At 36.8% G+C, this 19977-nt stretch overlaps 1 protein-coding gene across 9 annotated transcripts in view; it reads left to right on the top strand.

The window, feature by feature from the left end:
- LRRC7 (leucine rich repeat containing 7) overlaps window positions 1–19977 on the top strand; it is a 571671-nt gene that overhangs the window by 401812 nt on the left and 149882 nt on the right. For all 9 annotated transcript variants that reach the window (XR_015254784.1, XM_086717266.1, XM_086717264.1 and 6 more), the window contains one exon: window positions 18327–18401. Coding sequence is in view for 8 of the 9 variants with exons in the window: in XM_086717266.1 (XP_086573392.1) it covers window positions 18327–18401 (75 nt within the window). In the remaining variant the exon portion in view is untranslated. The remainder of the gene's footprint in view (window positions 1–18326; window positions 18402–19977) is intronic.

Below are 19977 nucleotides of genomic sequence, written 5' to 3' on the forward strand. Positions count from 1 at the left end.
ATCACTGGGTTCTACCCTTAAAGCCGAGACTACACTGTATGTTAACTAACTTGAATATAAATAAAATTTTTAAAAAGAATAATTTATGTAAAAGCACTTTGAAAAGTGCTTTACTGTAGTCAGTACCCAATAGAAGTTAGCTTTTGTTGTTATTTTTTTATTCTTATTATTTATATCTTCTTAGGAAACTATGTGTTCATTTGATAGAAGAGTCACTCTCTACTACAGAAAATTAGATTATTTCATTTTAAACAGATCTAGTTGGGAGAAAGTCACTCCTTTTGCAATGCTTACTTACATCTACCTTCCTGCAACTTTCCTCACTGATTCAAGTTCTGAACCAGGGAGGAAGATACGACAAATCCAACCTCTCTGCATACAACAGCCCTCAGATATTCAAAGACAGGTGTCTTTTATGCCTACATCTTCCATTCTCCAACCTAACCAGTTTACGTCATTTCAGCCATTTCTCCTATGGCATGGTTTCCAGAAATTTTGAGTAAACTCTGGTTTGTTGAAGATACCTTTACACTTGGGCACCTAGAGGGGATAGAATTCTGTAGTCCTTCGGTGGGTTGATGATTGCATATACAATGGGGCGTTAACAAAAAGTATCTTAACACAGCCCTTCACAGTCTGAATTATATTCCCAGAGATCATTATAGTGCCTTCTTTGCATGGGGCAGATAGTATTTCTTCACTGAATGAATGCACCTATAAACAAATGAATTCACCAACACTGAGCTTACTTTTGACTTAAATCCTGTTTTCTTCATAGGTACTTCTTCTTCTAATTTTTATGTGTATAATTGGTTTGAGACATATGGCAGGATTTTACATTTCTCCCTATTGAACTGCACATAATTAGAGCTATCCAGTCTTCCAACATTTTCAGATCATTTTGGATACTAATTCAGTCATTTCATGTATTGTTTCTCCCCCCAGCATCATGTCATCAGATTTTTTTTTTTTTACTGTGTGCCATCAGTATACTCATCTGAGTATTTAAATGGATTATATTTCATTCATATTCATATTAAAATATTCATTAAACTTTATGGCTGAAAGTGTTTCAATTAATTATAAATTAATCACATTTTCTCAGCAGTAGATTTTATTATTAATTGCTGTTAAGAATATCTATTTATTCATTCAACAACTTATGGAATATACAAATATATTCTTAAATATTAACTAATTACAGTAATTGAATTAAAAACACGGCTTTAAAATAAAAACATTGTAGTGGGAATGACATCTGAAATAAAATTGAGAACTAATGTAAAGTGGAGATAGGTTGAAGAGACCGCTAAACTTTTCATCACCAAAGAAATTAACTGAAGAAGTTAAATGGTCTCAAGGCATATAGGAGAAAACAATTGAGAGAATGAACACATATGCTTGTCATCAGAGCAGAACAATTTTAATCATCCAATTTTGTGTATCAGAAAGGGTTTCAACTGTGCACTCTTAAATGTGTGAATGAAAAATTTTCCAGTTATGAGACTAAAGGGCTAGTAATATTCCAAGCATATTATTAAATAAAAGATTTAAAGAAAAATGGGAGAAAGTTTCTTAAAATGTAATTTTTCTTCCTTGGCAATTTGCAAACACTAAAGATTATCATTTTTTACATTTACAAAAATGGTAAATGTAAGAAAAAATTAAATAAAAATAATAATTTGAAGTATTGATCTTAAAATTTCAAAAAATGTAGTAACTGAAATATCTCAGTTAAATATCATAATTTATGTCAGTTTGTTAGAGAATATAATTTTTCAAATTTGCATTTAGTACTTTACATTTGTTGGTTTGAGAAAACACCTTTTTATTTATCTGCAGTCTATTTCAAAATGTAGATTCTATCTTACTGCTTTTTCATTATACATATTTTCTGGGAGTAACAAGTTGCTATATCACCAGATCATCTAATCAACTTTAAGGCAGTTAGAGTTTAAAGTCCTTTTCCTAAAATTTAAGATTTTTAATTTTCTTAGTTTAATTTTAACAAAATTAGATAAACTTCAGTTAATATGTTTTTCTGTTAGTATTTCTCTTAGTCTCATTGAAGGAAAAATTTAATAGATATAAAAATGAATACAAACTAACTCTATTATGCAAATTATTGGAATAAAAGTATTACATATATTCAAATAAATAGAACAACAGACAATTGTATATACATGATGGAAGTTATTGCAATTTGTTGCAGTATTACAAAATATATGTTCCATTTATGTTAATACTGATGTGATAGTTTTCTTAGCTTATTTTAACTAACCAAAGTAAGGTCACTACAAAAAGAATCCTAAAGTGGTTTAAGTGGGTATAAATTTAAAAGCCTAAAATGTTCTCTAATATTTTTATTATTAAATGTAATACCTACATGCTGTAGGAAATTTGCAAAATATAGAAAAAATGTAAAAGAAGGAAATTTTTAATCACGTGTAATCCCACCACTGATATTTTTTAAATTAATATTTTGACATAGTTTCTTCCGATATTTTTTCTTTTCTTTTATTTTTTAATTCATTTTTTTATTTATTTTGAGAGAGAGAGAGAGCAGAGGAAGGGCAGAGAAAGGGAGAGAAAGAATCCCAACCAGGCTCGGCGCTGTTCAGTGCAGAACCCAATGTGGGGCACGAACTCAGGAACCTGTGAGATTATGACCTGAGCTGACATTAAGAGTGGGATTTAACCAACTGGGCCACCCATGTGCCCCTTTCTACCTTTAAAAAAAGTAAAAACATATAAAAAAGTATATTTTTATAAAGTATATAAATATTTAAATAAAATATGTCTTTATAAAATGTAAAAATTTTAATTTTTTAATGTTTATTTTTGAAAGAGAGAGAAAGAGAGCATGAGTGGGGGAGGGGCAGAGAGAGAGGGAAACAGAGAATTGGAAGCAGGCTCCAGGCTCTGAACTATCAGCCCAGAGTCCCATGGGGGACTCAAACTCACAAACTGTGAGATCATGACCTGAGGCGAAGTCAGACACTTAACCAACTGAGCCACCAAGTGCCCCTAAAATATAAAAATTTAAAGTAATAGGTCAAACTCCTACCAACCCAAATGAACACATGTTAACTACTTTTTGTGTTTGAGATCAATCTTTTTTTCAAAGAAATAAAACATTATAGATCAAATGGAAGTCTTTTATGTTCTCCCTCCTAGTCTTGTTCCTATCCCAGCACAATTTCAACTTTGAATTTGGTGTGCTTCTATTCCATACATTCCTATTTTAACTGCATGTATATATTTGTGGTGTATGAATGTTTATGCCTATTTTTTCACTCAATATGTCTGCAAGCTCTATCCATCAGCATACTTAAAAATATAGATAATTCACTTTCATTGTTGTGTACTATACCAACATATGATTTTATCATAATTTGGTATTCTGTTCCCTTAGGCTATTGTTTACTTAGATTCTAACCAACTTTTTAATATTATCAATTACTCTGCAACGATGTTTTTCTACAATAAGATTTTTCTATATTTCAGAGCATCTCAGTAGAATAGTTGCCTGAAAGCAGATATGAACATTTTTCAGACATTAGAAACATATTTGAAAATGTTTTCCTTAGAAGGCTATGCTAATTTGTAATATTCAGAGCACTTTATGTGAGTGCTCAGCTCACACACCTTCACCAGCATTGAATACACTAAGCCATTCTTGAGTAAATTCATTCATTTTTAATGGCAACAACTAACTTTGATATGACATTAAGTACAGATATTCCTTGACTTCACATTGGTTCCACACAATTTTCAACGTTAAAATGATGCAGAAATGATACTCATTTTGTAGAAACCAGATTTCAAATTTTGAATTTTGATCATATCGCTAGCAATATTGCTGTGATGCTCTCTTGTGACGTGGGGCAGCAAGAGTGAGCCACGGCTCCCAGGCAGCCAGAGGGGCACAAAGGTAAATGGCCAATACATTTATAACCATTTTGTACCCACACAACCATTCCATTTCTTACTTCCCCTACAGAATTCAATAAATCACATGAGACATTTAACATTTTATTATAAAACAGGCTTTGTTAAATGGTTTTGCCCAACTGTAGGCTAATGTAAGTGTTCTGAGCATGAAAGCAGGATAGGCTAAGTTATGAAGCTCAATAGATTAGGTGTATTAAATGCATTTCTGACATATAATAGTTACAACTTCTGATGGGTTTATCAGGATGTAACCCCATCACAAGTCTGGGAAGATCTATAGTGTTTTTAAAAAGGCAGTTTATGTGTAAGGTTGAGTGTAAGCCACATAGTTTCATTCGAAGAGCCACTTAAAATTGTTGATTGATCATGAAATGCCATTGCATCATCTTCATGTTATGGCTTTTGTTTCAGCAAAGTCATGTATTGATCTACTAAATATATTTTCTCTCTGCTATTATTAGGAACTAGCTGAAATTTCTTCTGTGGCATATGTTATTATAACATCCAGTAATAAAAATATTATATATTTTTTTAACCCAGCATATGCTTTACTTTCTTTATTGGGTATCTGTGATCACCAGCATGCTTCATTATTTCAGGATTTCAGTTTTAAGTGGTAACATGATGTCATCTTTGGAGCTAGAAGATATGAGGAACAATCCCAGCTATAGTTATGCAATCCTCATAAAGTCATTCTCATTTTCCTCAGGAAATGATTATTGGATTCTTCATCCATAAAGTAGGACTATGATTATCTTATTATGTCATTAAATAAATTAAGTGAGGACTTTTGAAATAAAGTAGAAATATAGATTAACATTAGTTATCCTTTTCCAAGTAGTCATAGATGCCTCGGGTTCCCAGTAGAACCCAGTGTGAGAGATATTTTAGAGGTGTAATTGGTCAGCTTTATCTGCCACTTTATCTGGCACAGCCAAGGGACCAAGTTATACAGTGCATCAAAGCCTACCCAAAGTTTTAGAGACCATGCAAGGCCTTATGTTCCCACAGCATCCTCCCCTGCCTACACACCAAGATTTCATACTACCCAAAGTTCCAGCTTCAAGTCTATCATTGCCTGGAACCACTTGAGAAATCTTAAACTCCTAACTCCTGCTCTCATTCCAATTTTTTATCCTCCTATTTCTCTCAATGCCTCATTTCTACCTCATTCCTCACTGACCTCATTGGAAATCTGAAGTCTCTTGCTTCTTCTTTTATTTTTCTAGACTTCAGCCCCCACATGGCCCCCCAAAAAGTTAAAATAATTATCATTGACAGGACTCTTTTGATTGCCCTTACCTTCCTCTTTGACTCCCCTCAAACTATGCCAGTGTGTACCATTCTCCCCAAGTGCTGTATGTGTACAAATTGCTTGACCCCTCCTGCTCAACAGGTTACTTTGCTCTCTACTTCATCAAGAAACTTTGAGACTTTCACACATGCCCTATTTCCACTTTCAGCCTTTCCCCAGTCAAGCCCACCTACAACCACACCACCTTTACCATCTTCCCTGGAGTCTCAGTGAAAGAGATGTCCTACTTCTATTCAAGGCCAGCATCTCCTCTTGTGTTATCAATTTCACTTATTTGCCACCTTTTAGAATTTACTCAATTAATTTTATACCATTTTATCTGTCTTTAATCTGCCTGTCTTTACTAGTATCTTCTTATCAGCTTTCTTTTCCCTTGACTTCTTCAATTTCTTCATAGCCCCTCAATTTCTCTCTATCACTAAGGTTACCATTATACTACTATTTCCAAAATTAAGTGGACAGTTTCAGTCTCTTATTTCACTGGACATCTCTCCTGTAAATGATACTTTTATTCACACTTCCTTATTCCTTAACACAACTCAATTCATTGGATTTTAGTAACCTCTTTCTCTCCTGGACTCTATGCCCTAATGCCTTCTTTTGAGTTTGCTCTTCCTGTTTTCAGCTCTCGAGTGTTAATGTTACCCAAGGTTCTTCTCTCAGTCAGCTGTATCTCTGGTTTCCTCACATTCTTCCATAGGGAACTCATCCACATGTATTTATACTTGCTCAGACCTATTCCCCAACCTTCAGATTTTAGTAGTTAACTGATTCCTAGACATCTCCAATAGTATCTCACAGTAACCTAAATCTAATCATGGTCAAAACTTATTTCAGAGGAGAGAGTTAAGATGGCAGAGTAGTGGGGGGACCCTGGGCTTGCCTTGTCCCTTGAACACAAGTAGATTAACATCAAATCACTTTGCACACCTAGGGAATTTATTTGAGGATTAAGAGAAAAATCTGCAAAATTAGAGAGAGAAAATATGGTGGTTATGAGGTACAGAGATGTGAATTGGGTTGGGGGGGTGGGGGGAAGCTGTGGTGCCGCAGAAGGGAGGGAGCCCTTTCCATGGACAGAGAAGAGAGAGAAGAAAATGGAAGAGGAGAGACAGCCCTGCATTGGGTTCATACAAGAAAAACATCTTTCCAAAACCATTGATTGAGGAATCAAGAGGAACTGATTATCGCAAGTCTTTGAAAACAATGGAGTTCAAAATCTGAGGTTTTTAAAATTTATTTTTAATGTTTATCTATTTTTGAGAGAGAGAGAGAGAGAGAGACAAAGCAAATGGGGAAGGGCAGAGAGAGAGGGAGATATGGAATCCAAAGCAGGCTCCAGGCTCTGAGCTGTCAGCACAGGGTGCAGTGCAGGGCTTGAACCCACTAACCATGAGATCATGACCTGAGCCGAAATTGGTCACCCAAATGACTGAGCCTCTCAGGCACCCCTAAATTCTGAGGTTTTCAAAGTCCACGCCATTCACCAGAGTCAAGCCAGGTGGGCAGCAGTACTCCTGGAAAGGAGGACAGAGGCCAGGGAGCAGACAGCATGGTGTAGGGATCCACTAGGTCGCACTGGGAGAGAATACTACCCTTCCTGGAGTACATTTGGAAGAGGATATATTGCTTCTCTAAAGACAAAAGACCCAGTGGGCACCATTGAGCAGACATTCAGCAGCAAGGGACAGAAGCACGTGCAGAGGGCAGATAATCTGTTTGAAGCTTTTCATCGTGATTCACCATAAACTCCACGCACCTGTGTAGCCCTGTGACTGCTTTTCTGGGACAAAATGGCACCAGATACAGCAAAGTGAAGCTCTCTTCTAGAGGAGAGGAGCAGGTCTGCACCATGCCACATTCTTTAATATTTGGAGTTTTGAATCCCAGCTGCACACCAGAGATAAAGCACACGAGAACTGTGGCACTGGGCATGCCAATAGCCAAGGCAGATGGTGAGGGCTGGGATCTGACAGAAGCCTGGGACACAAGGAGGGAGAGATTGTTTGCTTTTTTGGTTGGGCTTCCCAACCAGTGACAGTCATGAGCTTCCATCTCCAGGGATAAGAGAGCAGGGTGACACCATCCACCAGCAGGGTGGGACTTCAGTGAGCAACAGAGAGCAGTGAGCAACAGTCTCCAGTAGAGACTGAAGCCACGTACACCAAACCCTGCCCCCCTGTGTTCTGCAGAGACATCTTTGCTAAGGCAGGTCTGATTGTGAGCCTCTCCCCTAGAGGACCAGCATAGCTCTCCCCACCCCACGCCATTCACCAAGTCTACTGATTATAGAGTATTCCAAAGCATCAGCTTCGGTTCTGGTGAAATAGTACCAAGCTTTTTTTTTCTTTTTCTTTTTCTTCTTTTTCTTCTTTGGAATCAGGCTTATAGTTTTTTGTTTGTTTGTTCATTGCCTTTTCTCTTTTTTTGGATCAGTCTTCTTTTTTAACTTTATTTTCCTTTAGAACCAGGCTTACAGTTTTTTTATTTAATTCTTTGTTTTAGTTCCTTTTCCTTTTCTCTTTCTAGGATCAGGCTTTTTTCTTTTTTTTATTTTATTCTTTATAATTTTTAATCAGGCATATTGTAACAAACAAATAAAAGCACACCTCGTTAAAAGTCCAAACACTCCACACTGCAAGCAAGGAGGAGCTCTGCAGAGGACTAGCCTGTGGGAAAGAGCAGCCAAAACACAACAGCAGAGTGCATACAGCATACACCAGAAACACTTCCTGAAGTAACAGGCCCTGGACAGTGTATGACACCTTCTTAACATAGCAGTACTCTCAAGAGCAGGAAATATAACAAGCTTTCATAACACGTAAAAGACAGACACCTAGACAAAATGAAAAGACAGAGGAATTCTCCCCAAAAGAAAATCAAGAAGAAATCATAGCCAGGGATTTACTCAAAAGAGATATAATCAATACATCTGAACAAAAATTTAGAACAGCAATCATAAGAATACTAGCTGGGCTTGAAAGCAGCATAGAAGACATCAGAGAAAACTTGCTGCAGAGATAAAAGACCTAAAAACTAGGCAGGCTGAAATAAAAAATGCCATAACTGAGATGAAAAACTGACTAGTTTTAATCACAATGAAGATGGAAGAATCAGAGGAGCTAATAAGTGATATAGAAGACAAAATTATGGAAAATAATGAAGCTGAAAAGAAGAGGGAAATAAAACTATTAGATCATGAATATAAACTTAGAGAACTCTCTGATTCCATTAAGTGCAATCATATCCATATTATAGGAGTCCAGAAGAAGAGCAAGAAAAAGGGGCAGAAGGTTTACTTCAATAAAATATAGCTGAGAAAGTCCCTAATGTGGGGAAGGAAACAGGCATCCAAGTTCAAGAGGCGCAGAGAACTCCCCTCAAAATAAAAAATTAAAAAAACCAAACAGGTCAACATCAAGACATATCATAGTGAAACTTGAGAAATACAAAGATAAAGAGATAATTATGAAAGAAGTTAAGGACAAAAGGTCCTTAATCTACAAGGGTTGACACATAGGGTTAGCAGCAGACCTATCCACAGAAACTTGGCAGTCCACAGAAACTTGGCAGGCATGATACATTCAATGTACTAAATGGGAAAAATATGCAGTGAAGAATACTTTATCCAGCAAGGCTGTCATTAAGAATAGAAAGAGAGATAGTTTCCAAGACAAGCAAAAACTAAAGTAATTCATGAACACTAAACCAGCTCTGCAAAAAATATTAAAGGTCATCCTTTGAGAGGGAAAGAGAGACCCAAAGCAACAAAGACTAAAAGGGAACAGAGACAATCTACAGGAATAGTGACCTTACTGGCAATATAATGGCGCTCAATTCTTATCTATCAATAACAACTCTGAATACAAATGGACTAAATACTCTAATCAAAGAACAGGGTGTCAGAATTGATGAAAAAAAAAAAAACAAGACCTATTGATAGGCTGCTTACAAGAGATTCATTTTATTTTATTTTTTATTTTTTTAATGTTTATTTTCTTGATTGACATAGCGGGAGCAGGGGAGAGGCAGCGAGAGAGAGAGGGAGACACAGAATCCGAAGCAGGCTCCAGGCTCCGAGCTGTCAGCACAGAGCCCGTCATGGGGCTCGAATCCACAAACTATGAGATCATGAGCTGAAGTCAGATGCCCAACTGACTGAGCCACCCAGGCACCCCTAAGAGATTCGTTTTAGACCCAAAGACACCTCCAGTTTGAAAGTGAGGACATGCTAATAGACATCAAAAGAAAGCTGGAGTAACCATATTTATATCAGACAAACTAGATTTTAAACAAAAGACTATAGTAAGAGATGAAGGAGAGCACTATATGATAATAAAGGGGTCTATTGAACAAGAAGATTTAGCGGTGCCTGGGTGGCACAGTCAGTTAAGTATCCACTCTTGATTTTGGTTCAGGTCTCATGGTCACGAGATTGAACCCTGCATCAGGCTCCACACTGGGCATAAAGCCTGCTTAAGATTTTCTCTCTCCCTCTTCCTTGGTCTCTTCCCTGCTTACACACTCTCACTCTCTCTCTCTCTCCAAAAAAAAAAAAAAAAAAAAAAAAAAGTAGATCTAACACTATTAAGTATTTATGCCCCCAACTTGAAAGAGGCCAAATGTGTAAATCAATTAATAACAAACTTGAAATTCATTGATAATACAATAGTAACAGGAGACTTTAACACCCCACTTACAACAATGGACAGATCATCTAAGCAGGAAATCGACAAGGAAACAATAGCTTTGAATGACATTCTGGACTGGATGGACTTAACAGATACATTCAGAACATTTTATCCTAAAGCAGTAGAATGCACATTCTTTTCAAGTGCACATGGAACATTCTCCAGAAGAGATCACATAGTGGGTCACAAATCAGCCTTCAACCAGTACAAAAAGTTTGAGATCATACCACACATGTTATCAGACCACAGTGCTATGAAACAAAGTCAACCACAAGAAAAAATGTGGAAAGACCACAAACACGTGGAGGTTAAAGAACATCCTACTAAAGAATGAATAGGTTAACCGGAAAATTAAAGAAGAAATGAGGGGTGCCTGGGTGGCTCAGTCAGTTAAGCATACAACTCTTGATTTCAGCTCAGGTCATGATCTCATGATTCATGGGTTTGGGCCCCACTTTGGGCTCTGTGCTGACAAAACAAAGTCTGCTTGGATTCTCTCTCTCCCTCTCTTCTGCCCCTCCCTCCTCAATATAAATAAATAAACATTTAAAAGGAAATAAAGAAGGAATTTACAAATACATGGAAGCAAATGAAAATGAAAACACCACAGTCCAAAACCTTTGGGATGCAGTAAAGGCAGTCATAAAAGGGAAGTATGTAGCAATACAGGCATTTATTAAGAAGCAAGAAAAATCTCAAATACACATCCTAATTTTACACTTTTAGGAGTTGGAAAAGGACAGAAAATAAAACCTAAAATGAGCATAAAGGAATTAATAAAGATCAGAACATAAATAAATGATATAGAAATTAAAAAAAAAACAGTAGAACAAATCAACAAAACTAGGAGTTGCTTCTTTGAAAGAATTAACAAAATTGATAAATCTTTAGCCAGACTTATCAAAAAAAAAAAAGAGAAAGGATCCAAATAAATAAAATCAAGAATGAAAAAGGAGAGATTACAACCAACACCACAGAAATATAAAGAAATATAAACAATTGTAAGAGACTATTATGAGCAATTAATTATATGCCAACAGATTGGGCATTCTGGAAAAAATGGATAAATTCCTAGAAACATGTAAACTACCAAAATTAAACAGGAAAAAATGGAAAATTTGAACAGACCCATAACCAGCAAAGAAATTGAATCAGTAATCAAAAATCTCCCAACAGACAAGAGTACAGGGCCAGACGGCTTCCCATGCCAGACATTTAAAGAAGAGTTGAGGGGTGCCTGGGTGGCGCAGTTGGTTAAGCGTCCGACTTCAGCCAGGTCACTATCTCGCGGTACGTGAGTTCGAGCCCCGCATCGGGCTCTGGGCTGATGGCTCAGAGCCTGGAGCCTGTTTCCGATTCTGTGTCTCCCTCTCTCTCTGCCCCTCCCCCGTTCATGCTCTGTCTCTCTCTGTCCCAAAAATAAATAAATGTTGAAAAAAAATTAAAAAAAAAAAAAAAAAGAAGAGTTGATACCTATTCTGAAACTGTCCAAGAAAACAGGAATGAGAGGAAAACTTCCAAACTCACTCTATGAGGCCAGAATTACCTTGATTCCAAAACCAAAGACCCCACTAAAAAGGAGAATTACAGACCAATATCCCTGATGAACACCAATGCAAAAATTCTCAAAAAGATACTAGCAAATCGAATCCAACAGTACATTAAAAGAATTATTTGCCATGATCAAGTGGGATTTATTTCTGGGCTGCAAGGGTGGTTCAATATCTGCAAATCAATCAACATGATACATCACATTAATGAAAGAAATGATAAGAGTCTTATGATTCTTTCAATAGATGGAGATAAAGCATTTGACAAAATACAGCATCCTTTCTTGATACAAAAAAAAAGTCAAGAAAGTAGGGCTAGAAGGAGCATACCTCAACATCACAAAGACCATATACAAAAGGCCCACAGCTAGTATCATCCTCAATGGGGAAAAAGACAACTTTCCCCCTAAGGTCAGGAACGCAACAAGGATGTCCACTCTGACCACTGTTGTTCAGCATAGTACTGGAAGTCCTAGCCTCAGTAATCAAACAACAAAAATAAATTAAAGGCATCCAAACTGGCAAGGAAGTTAAACTTTCATTATTCATAGACGACATAGTTCTCTATGTTGTAAACCCAAAAGACTACAAAAAAAATTTTGCTAAAACTGATACATGAATTAAGCAAAGTCTTAGGATATAAAATCAATGTACAGAAAGCTGTTGCATTTTTATACACCAAGAATGAAGCCACAGAAAGAGAAATCAAGGAATCGATCCCATTTACAATTGCACCACAAACCGTTAAGATACCTAGGAATAAGCCTAACCAAAGAGGTAAAAGATCTGTACTCTGAAAACTGTAGAACACTTATTAACAAAATTGAAGACACAAAGAAGTGAAAAAAATTTCCATGCTCATGGATTGGAAGAGCAAATATTGTTAAAATGCCTATACTACCCAAAGCAATCTGCACATTCAGTGTAATCCCTATCAAAGTAATGCCAGCAGTTTTCACAGAACTAGAGCCAACAATTCTAAAATTTGTATGGAACCAGAAAAGACCCCAAAAAGCCAAAGTAATGTTGAAAAAGAAAAGCAAAGTGGGAGGCATCATAATTCTGGACTTCAAGCTGTATTACAAAGTTGTAATCATCAAGACAGTATGGTACTGGCACCAAAATAGACACATAGATCAATGAAACAGAATAGAGAACCCAGAAATGGACCCACAAATGTATGGTCAACTAATCTTCAACAAAGCAGGAAAGAATATCCAATGGGAAAAAAAAAGACAGTCTCTTCAACAAATGGTGTTGGGAAAACGGGACAGTTACAATCAGAAGAATGAACCTGGACCATTTTCTTACACCATGCACAAAAATAAAGACAACATGGATGCAAGACCTCAATGTGAGACAGGAAGCCATCAGAATCCTAAAGGAGAACACCGGCAGCAACCTTTTTGACCTCAGCCACAACAACTTCTTACTAGACATGTCTCTGAAGGCAAGGGAAACAAAAGCAAAAATGAACTATTGAGACATCATCAAGTTAAAAACCTTCTGCATAGTGAAGGAAACAATCAACAAAACTAAAAGGCAATCATGGAATGGGAGAAGATATTTGCAAATGACATGTCAGATAAAGGACTAGAATCCAAAATTTACAAGAACTTATCAAATTTAACACCCTAAAAAGAATTAATCCAGTTAAGAAATGGACAGAAGATAAGCAGACATTTCTCCAAAGAAAACATACCAAATGGCTAACAGACACATAAAAATGCTCAACATCACTCATCATCAGGGAAATACAAATAAAAACCACAATGAGATACCACCTCACACCTGTCAGAATGGCTAAAATTAACAATTCAGGAAACAACAGATGTTTGCAAGTTTGCACAGAAAAGGAGTGGAACCCTCTTACAATGTTGGTAGGAATGCAAACTGGTGCAGCCACTCTGGAAAATAGTATGGCAGTTCCTCAAAAAGTTAAAACTGGACCTACCCTACAACCGAACAATTGCACCACGAGGTATTTCTCCAAAGGATACAAAAATTCTGACTCAAAGGGGGCACATGCACCCCATTGTTTATAGTAGCACTATCAACAACAACGAAAGTATGGAAAAAAACCCAAATGTCCACGAACTGATGAATGAATAAAGAAGATGTAATGTGTATGTATATATATGCAATGAAGTAGACAGAGCTAGAGTGTATTATGCTAAGTGAAATAAGTCAGTTAGAGACAGACAAATACCATATGATTTCACTCAGTGGAATTTAGGAAACAAAACAGATGAACACAGGGGAATGGAATGAAAAATAAAATGAGATAAAAACAGAGAGGGAGGCAAACTATAAGAGACTCTTAAATATAGAGAACAAACTGATGGTTACCGGAGGGAAAATAAGTCAGGGGATGGGCTAAATGGGTGGTGGACATTAAGGAGGGCACTTGTTATAATAAGCACTAGGTGTTGTATGTAAGTGATGAATCACTAAATTCTACTCTTGAAACCAATACTACACTATATGTTAAGTAACTTTAACTTAAATAAAACCTTTGAGAAAAAAAACACTAAATTCAGTCTCTCTCATATGTTTCCAGCCCAATATTCTGCATTTCCATTGGTGACAACTACCAGGTGCTGTGAAACTGGGGGACGTGCATGACCCTCACTCTCACCCCTATATTAAGTCACCAAATCCTATTGTTTTCATTGTCTAAGTGTTTTTTGAATTCAACTTCTTTATCTTTAGTCCTCATTATCTCTTTCGTAACTAGCCCTATTAAGATTTCCTGTTGTTTTCTTTTCCTTTTTCCAACAGGACAGTTATATATATCTAACACCTATCTGCCACAATCACTTCCTATTAAAAATCTTTTAGTGATGTTCCTTCACCCATGTAATAAAGTTCTATCTCCCTAACATGAGACCTTCACAGACCCCACCCTCTTTTGTTAGCCTCATTTTCTACTACTCACTCTATTTCAAACTTAACACCCCAGTAAAGCAAAGCGCCTGTTGCCATTCATACATCATGCTATTTCTCATCTCTCTGCTTCTGGCTAAAATGTGCTTCCTCTTCTCTCCTCTTTACTGACCAACTCCTTCCCATCTGAGCTCCATGAATAGTTATGTGGCTTCCTCATTACAAGGGCATATAGGTTCCCCTTTCTTCATTTTCCCATAATGCCATGTATTTGCTTTTTGCATATTTGCTGCAGAAATAGACCATGACTTTCTTGAGGACAGAGACCACACCATGCGTTATGACTCTAGTGTAATGCCTAGAACTTAGGTGATGTTTAATAAGTACTTACTGAATGAAGGGATAACTGACTTATTGAAGTACTATGTATCCATTCTTGCCATTCTTTTTTTTTATATATATGGTGTCACCATGTAGCAGGGACAGTAGTGTTCACCAAATAATTCATGAATTTCTCTTATATTTCTTAGGCTTTCTTAAACTTGAGGCCATAGAAATAGTCTAGATGATTAGGTATAATCAGAAGTGATATATGTCCCTTCTAGTCTGAGATCTTTAAGAGCAATGACTAGTTTTCTATACTGTCTTCTCTGCTTTGGCTCTTCTGGAAGTCTTGAGATGGTGGCAACCCATGACACTGGATGTAGTGAGAGTGGGAAGTAAGCCTGTGGTGTTAAACCACTGAGATTTGGGGATTAATTTGTTACCACAACACAATAGAGTTTATCTTGAGTAATGTTCACCATTCGAAGTTTATAAATTAATCTCCATCTTATCACATACATAAGGATGTATTGAAGTTTCCAGTATGCAACTCTTATCTCTTTTCATAAAGTCTGCATGGTGCCTGGGTGTAGGAAAATCTGCACCATATGACTGATGTTTTCCAACTGGCTTGACTATTCCTAGCCAGCCCTCTGCTTCAAAGTCTCTGCACATCAGAGTGTGCTTCCTACGACCTGATTTATGTTTTCCGTCCTTGCCCAGCATATCATACAGTTGGAGTAGTTCACTGACTGTTTGCTATTGGTGTCAGTAAAAGTAGGAATATTTTCCTACACAAAAAAAATCCCCCACACTTACTCACACATGCCTCTGAGTCCACAGCTGAATGCCACTCTCTAACTTTAGATTTTGATCTTTGTTGTAAATGGAATTTCTCCAAGGAATAGTACCATGTTTAATTGCAATTGCAAGCTAAAGGTATCAGAGCCTCTTTCCAAACTAGTCCTAGCAGTTTCTGAAGCCCTTCTAATGTGTCAAAGATGTGTGTACATCACTCCTGCTTACCCACGATTACCAATATTCTCATCTTAACATATATACAATTCCATTCTTTCACACTATTATTCTATAAAATACACTAGTTTTCCTAAGTAGGTCTCAAAGTTTACTGAACTATGGTTGTACTTTGTTTCAGTGATAATTTTTTTTTTCAGTTGAAAGAGACAAAACATCTGATTTCAGGTGTGGCTTAATTTTGGCCTAATATGATGTCATCAGGATCCATCTCTTAACTGAAACAGCCTTCCCCTTTTCTTCACACCTGAAGCTCCCAGGGCTGTCCCCTTCCAGTTTCTAATCCAGCAGGGAAGAGCAAGTCTTTTCCCCTGAAGCCTCAGTGAAAGAAACATTGTTTCTCAACTGCTCTGAATGGATCATGTTCCCATCCTCCAGCCAACCCTGTGGCCAGGTGAATACTATGCACCAATTAGCTTAGGCCTTCCTCACTTCCCTCCTGGAAGGAATCAACTTCAAGGGAAGCTGGTGGCCTGAATAGGATAATTTCTAGAGAGAAATCAGAAAAAGGTCATCACGAATAAAAAGATAATGATGGTAGCAATAGCAACCTCTAACCTTTCCATATAGTCTGCTGCCCATGAGGTACAATTTAGAGAATGCTTCAACTTGGGAATTGAAATTTCGTTATGCACTATGTGTTACACCTTGATCATATTCTCTCTCTCCTTTCTCTGAACTTCTCTACATTATTCTTTTCTCCCATATGCTACCTTCTGTTTCTGCTATTTATATGCATTTGTCTGTTCAATTAGATCATCCGTTACTTCAAGGCAGTAACTGAGTTTGAATAACTGTGGATCGTACACTGTGCCTTACCATAGTAGGCATCCCCACTGTTCAACCAATCAAAATTTGCTGAGTAAATGCAGAGATAAAAAATGAGTGGGTCTGATTCATACTATTATCATATCTCAGTAATACAATGCCTGGGACGGTGGGGGAGGGGGCAATTGTGTGTAAGGCTCTAACACATACTCATGATAAAAACCTATTGTGTGTCAAGTACCATGGCAAGCAATGGGGATGTGAGGAATAGTGATTAAAAAATAAACATGGGAATGCAAGCTGGTGCAGCCACTCTGGAAAACAGATGGAGGTTCCTCAAAAAACTAAAAATAGAACTACCCTATGACCCAGAAATTGTACTACTAGGCATTTATCCACGGGATATAGGTGTGCTGTTTCGAAGGGGCACATGCACCCCCATGTTTATAGCAGCACTAATCAACAATAGCCAAAGTATGGAAAGAGCCCAAATGTCCATCGATGGATGAATGGATAAAGAAGATGAGGTATATATATATATATACACACATATATGTGTGTGTGTGTGTGTGTATATATATATATATATATGTGTCTCCCTCTCTCTCTGCCCCTCCCCCGTTCATGCTTTGTCTCTCTCTGTTCCAAAAATAAATAAAAAACGTTGGAAAAAAAAAAAATTTAAAGAACAAGCTGCCAAAAAACGTTACTACCCACTTAACTCATTAAAAAAAAAAAAAAAAAAAAAAAAAAAAGGGGCGCCTGGGTGGCTCAGTCGGTTGGGCGACCGACTTCGGCTCAGGTCATGATCTCACAGTCCGTGAGTTCGAGCCCCGCATCGGGCTCTGTGCTGACAGCTCGGAGCCTGGAGCCTGTTTCGGATTCTGTGTCTCCCTCTCTCTCTGACCCTCCCCCCGTTCATGCTCTGTCTCTCTATGTCTCAAAAATAAATAAACGTCAAATAAAAAAAAAATTTAAAAAAAAAAAAAAAGAATAAATAAACATTAAAAAAAAAAAAAAAAAATATATATATATATATATACACACACACACAATGGAGTATTACTCAGCAATCACAAAGAATGAAATCTTGCCATTTGCAACTACATGGATGGAACTGGAGGGTATTATGCTAAGTGAAATTAGTCAGTCAAAGGAAGACAAAAATCATATGACTTCACTCATATCAGGACTTTAAGAGACAAAACAGATGAACATACAGGAAGGGAAACAAAAATAATATAAAAACAGGGAGGGGGGCAAAACAGAAGAGACTCATAAACACGAGAAAAACTGAGGGTTACTGGAGGGGTTGTGGGAGGGGGGATGGGCTAAATGGGTAAGGGGCACTAAGGAATCTACTCCCGAAATCATTGTTGCACTATATGCTAATTTGGATGTAAATTTTAAAAAATAAAATATAAAATTTTTAAAAAAAATTAAAAAAAAACAATAAAGATGAAAAAAACAAACATTGCTCTGCTCTTCAAAAGCTTATATTTTAGTGAAGAAGACAGACACATTGAGTAATTAGAGTGTAATAAATGCTACAAAGGATCATTGTAAGGTGTTAAGAGAGAGTTATAGATTCTAATTTTTATTACTGTTGTTCTGATTGTTTCCAGATGAGTTCTAAGTTAGCTATACGAGGGACTCTCAGTTTTGATGAAAGTCTGTTAAACTTAGAACTTCTTAAAGGATTAACATTAGATTCCCAAATAAAGTTTCCAGATTCAAGAAATTACACTTCTATTGTGCTAAGAAAAGACTAATTGTGTTGTCTTCTCCCTACCTCTCTTCTAGCCTGAAGTTCTGGATCAAATACAAAATTTAAGGGAGTTATGGATGGATAATAATGCATTACAAGTGCTACCTGGGGTATGTAAGTTTTTATTATGCCACATTGTCTAGCATCTGTGCTATATATTAATGGTAATGACTAATAATCTTAATATATAAATATCAGTGTTTGCCTTTCACAATAAAACATTTGTTTGGTTACCAAGTGTTTTTTCACTAGTTTGTTTGTTTATTTTTTGTATTTCACATACCTTTTGTAAATAGTATAGGCATACGAAATGTATGAAAGATTCTCTTGTTCTCTTAGGATTATATTTTTCATCTCTCCACATACCGATTTTTAAAACTGAGAAAGTTATATTGTTATATACTGAAAAAGAAAATGCTACATATAATACCAAGTCTTATTTTTGCAAAATCAAACTTATTTGTATAGGTAACTAGATAATAGTTTCTGCTTATGTTAGAGCTTTTCCACAAAATGAAAATCTTTCTCTCAGTTTGGGTGATTTCCATTAGAACCCATTTGAATTTTTGAAATGGTAAATGGCAAATTATCAGGTGTTAAAAATAGAAAGTTCAACTAGAGTCCATTTTTTTTCTACTAACACACAGACAATCCAGTAATATCTCCTAAGTAGTAGGTTTACCAGTTAACTCATTGAGTTTGAATATTTAGCCTTTCCCACTCAGTGAAATAGTGGCTTCCAATAAAAACATTGCCTCTTGCCACTCATAACACATGCAGTCAAATAAGCATGTACACACACACACACACACACACACACACACACGGCAACCACAATTGGGCTGAGTAGCCAGGGCAGCTGGATTTATAATAACTCTTCAGCCACTGAGATTTTGATGTGTGTTCCCAAAGCCAATTTTATTCTTCTTTTGACTTGACATTAAAAATTCCTTAAGGGGCGCCTGGGTGGCGCAGTCGGTTAAGCGTCCGACTTCAGCCAGGTCACGATCTCGCGGTCCGTGACTTCGAGCCCCGCGTCGGGCTCTGGGCTGATGGCTCAGAGCCTGGAGCCTGTTTCTGATTCTGTGTCTCCCTCTCTCTCTGCCCCTCCCCCGTTCATGCTCTGTCTCTCTCTGTCCCAAAAATAAATAAACGTTGAAAAAAAAAATTCCTTAAAATAATTGCAAAAGCAACAAGAACAAGAAGTGTTTCTCTTTTGAACAAGCATGAGACCACATGAAAGAGAAAATCTGGCAAAAGATTCAGGAAAAAAATACTTTCTTCTCTTATCAAAAGAATACATTTATACTATCATCACAGACACAAAACAAAAAAGCATGCACATCTTTTATATATTGATTTATTCAAAAACCGTTTACAAATACACCTCTATGAACCAGAAACCATGCTAATGTTAGAGCTACAAAGATAATATATTCAATGACCTTGAATACATTTGTTTGAGGAACTCACACATAACAGGAGAGACAGATCTAGATTCCACTACATGTAGTAGAGCCCAATTTGTGCCATAGCCAAAGTATGTACAAATCCTGGGGCAACACAGGGAAGACACTCACCAATTCCCTGTGCAGAGATTGAGAAATCGGAATGTATGTCTAATCAGAAAAGTCTATACCCGCTTCTTCAATATATTTACTAATTCAAAAACACCTAGATAATGCC

This window comes from Puma concolor, chromosome C1, assembly GCF_028749965.1.
Source record: "Puma concolor isolate L17-30 chromosome C1, mPumCon1.1.hap2, whole genome shotgun sequence".
Taxonomy (NCBI): Eukaryota; Metazoa; Chordata; class Mammalia; order Carnivora; family Felidae; genus Puma; species Puma concolor.